The sequence below is a fragment of the Sander vitreus genome, chromosome 1 (assembly GCF_031162955.1).
Source record: "Sander vitreus isolate 19-12246 chromosome 1, sanVit1, whole genome shotgun sequence".
In the NCBI taxonomy this organism is placed as follows: Eukaryota; Metazoa; Chordata; class Actinopteri; order Perciformes; family Percidae; genus Sander; species Sander vitreus.
In genome coordinates this window covers 37,137,789-37,140,525 of record NC_135855.1, presented here as the reverse complement: position 1 = coordinate 37,140,525, position 2,737 = coordinate 37,137,789, and the positions used below count along the sequence as shown (strand labels likewise).

At 43.4% G+C, this 2,737-nt stretch overlaps 1 protein-coding gene across 1 annotated transcript; it reads right to left on the bottom strand.

The window, feature by feature from the left end:
* LOC144520536 (myoblast determination protein 1 homolog) lies at positions 1–2,159 on the bottom strand. The gene is made up of 3 exons (XM_078254310.1): positions 1,611–2,159; positions 791–860; positions 1–194 (listed from the first exon to the last, which is right to left on the bottom strand). The coding sequence occupies exons 1-3, from the start codon at positions 2,157–2,159 to the stop codon at positions 1–3; spliced, it is 813 nt and encodes a 270-aa protein (XP_078110436.1).
* Positions 2,160–2,737: the final 578 nt, after the last annotated feature.

The following is a 2,737-nucleotide window of genomic DNA, read 5'->3' as shown; positions in this document are numbered from 1 at the left end:
TCAGAGCGGCTCGTAGATGCTGTTGGGTTCAGCAGAAGAACTAGAGCCTGCAGGGCTGCTCTGAGGCGACCCGGGGCCCCGGGGGACCACACTGTCGCCCGGGGGGGCCACAGCTGGATCTGTGCTGATCCGCTCTACGATGCTGGACAAACAATCCAAACTGGAAATGAGCGACGGTTTACGGATGCTGGAATCTGTAAAGAAAAGAAACGGTAACATCAGTTTCTGCTCAGTTGGCTAACATCTTGAGTTTTTCTTAGTTTTATGAGTTGCTCGTATTAAAAACGGCGGTAATCGTATCAAAAGAACAAATGGTCATATTTAAGGCATATCACAGGAGAAAATGGTCGTATTGAAACTGGTCAAAGAGGTGAGAGGAAAGTTGTATTAAATGACTGAATGAATATCATATTAATGGACAAATCTGTCATGTGACCATAATTAAAGAGGGGAGGGGCAGTCATAAAGTCATCATTTTAGTTACATTAAAGGAGAAAGCAGACACGTTTAAGGAGACAACATAATATATCATATTAAGAGTGAAACTTAAGCTGGAAGTTACTTTTAATTACAGTGTGGTCATGTTAAAAGACAAATCTGTTTTATCAGTGAAGAAGCCAACAAATGTGTTCACTGTAGAAGACAAATTGGTTATATCAAAGAAGAAGCTAGTTAGTATTGAAGAACAAACACACCATCAGAAATAAGTCTTATTAAAACAGAAACTGGTCAAATGAAGTCCTAATAAAGTAGAAACACATCATAATAAAGGACTGAATGGGAAACTGACCGTCTGTGTGGCTGCAGTAGGAACCATCACTGTTCTCACTTCGGGTTGAACACGGAGAGATGAAATCCATCTGGAAACACGGATCAAGAAAGTCGATTTCAGTCAGTGACTCAACATCAATGATCAAGCAGTTAACTAGATAAACTAATTTTATATGACTTCATTGTTTAAGTCTTTGTGGTATTTGTTCTGCAGAGTTTGTTGGGATTTTAACATTTCAAATAACAAGAGAAATTTAATTCTGTCAAATAATCGGTTTCATCCCATCTGTGTGCCTTTGATACAAATCATTTCTACTCTTTATTCTACATTTGAGCATGTAATTACAGTATGGATGGATATGCTTGGCAACAACGTGGGACTTGTTGAAAGCTTCCCAATGTTAATCTGCACGACTCTTCTGCTAATTCTTTAAATCATAACTTCCCTGTGCAACACACAGACAACAAAACAAGGACACGGGTCAAAACATATGTCACATTAAAATGACAAATTGAAAAGTATATTTTAGGCAGACCGTCTGAAAATGAATGTCTGCTATATTTGACAAAATCTGATTATGCATTTATTTCCACACTCTTTCCAAAAAAACAGCAAATTAGTTTCAGTATTTGAAACCAGCTGACTGATATGCTGAAGAAGCATATCTCATGGTTTAGAATAAAAAGATTTTACCTTAAAATGTGACATAAAAGTTGACTTTAAAGACCCCCTACATTGAAAATGTAATGAAGCACTGTAGCCAAAAATAACTATCCCAAACACATTCCAAACATTTCATGAGGCAGCACATGCACCGTTCAGCTGCTCTCTGACTCACCATGCCATCAGAGCAGTTGGAGCGGGGGCTGGAGGCGTCCGAATCCCCGCTGTAGTGCTCCAGCGACGGGTAGAAGCCGTCATCCCGGCCGGTCCTCAGCAGCGACTGCAGGGACTCGATGTAGCTGATAGCGTTGCGCAGGATCTCTACTTTGGGCAGCCGCTGGTTTGGATTAGACGCCGTGCAGCGCTTCAGGGTCTCAAAGGCGTCGTTGACTTTACCAAGCCGCCGCCTTTCCCGCATCGTCGCCGCTTTCCTCCGGTCTTCGTTTGACGTTTTCCTCTTGCAGGCCTTGCAGGCCCAGAGCAGACAGTGCCCCCCCGCCTGGTGGAGGCCCCCCGGAGCCCTCACATGCTCGTCCTCCTCCTCTGCGATGGGGACGTGGTGGTGATGATGGTGATGAAGATGGTCCTCTGCCTTCAGTAGGCCGGCGTGCACCAGCCGGGAGTCCAGGTCGTCGAAGAAGTTCATGTCGCTGGTGCTGAAGCAGGGGTCATCGTACAGGTCATCGGCAGAGGAGAGAGGGAAGGGAAGGTCGGACAGATCCATCGGCCCCTGCAGAAGATTCCCTCAAGAGTGGCAAGAGAGAGTCAAGGTTCCCGGAAACGTGTGTCCGATGAAAGAAAAGGTCTCCACAAGTGTCTTCAAAACAAGCAAAAAAGAATAGAAAAAGAAAAGGTCTCTTAAAGGCTGTTTGGCTGATTTAAAACTGTCTGCAGAGCAGTGCAGAGGAGATCTGAGTGTTTAAAGGGCCAGTCTGTGTAACTTCAGCTCCCTCAGCTTGGTCTGTCTTTATAAAGAAGTCAGTGTGTAGGCGGGGCTGTGGTGTAAGTGACCAATGATCTCTGTGTGTGTATGTGTGTGTGTGTGTGTGTGTGTGTGTGTGTGTGTGTGTGTGTGTGTGTGTGTGTGTGTGTGTGTGTGTGTGGTCAAAGTCAGCAACAAAAAGGAAGCAATAAAAAAGTTCATCTTAACATATCATTCACTCTGAGTCTTCTGATGTTTAATACATAAAAAAACCTCAGGTTTAAACTAAGATGACTCTTTGAGATTGTTTATGCATCATTTAGTGTTTAGATTCCTGTCAGAGTATCTGGATTCTGAAAATTAGATGTTAAAAAATATCA

Bases quoted from the DNA above. Each gene is read 5' to 3' on its own strand.
- LOC144520536 (XM_078254310.1), bottom strand. From the start codon at position 2,159: ATGGATCTGTCCGACCTTCCCTTCCCTCTCTCCTCTGCCGATGACCTG. The intron at 861-1,610 runs GTGAGTCAGAGA...CCGTGTTTCCAG, and splicing joins CCAACTGCTCTGATGGCATG to ATGGATTTCATCTCTCCGTG. The intron at 195-790 runs GTCAGTTTCCCA...TTTTCTTTACAG, and splicing joins CTACTGCAGCCACACAGACG to ATTCCAGCATCCGTAAACCG.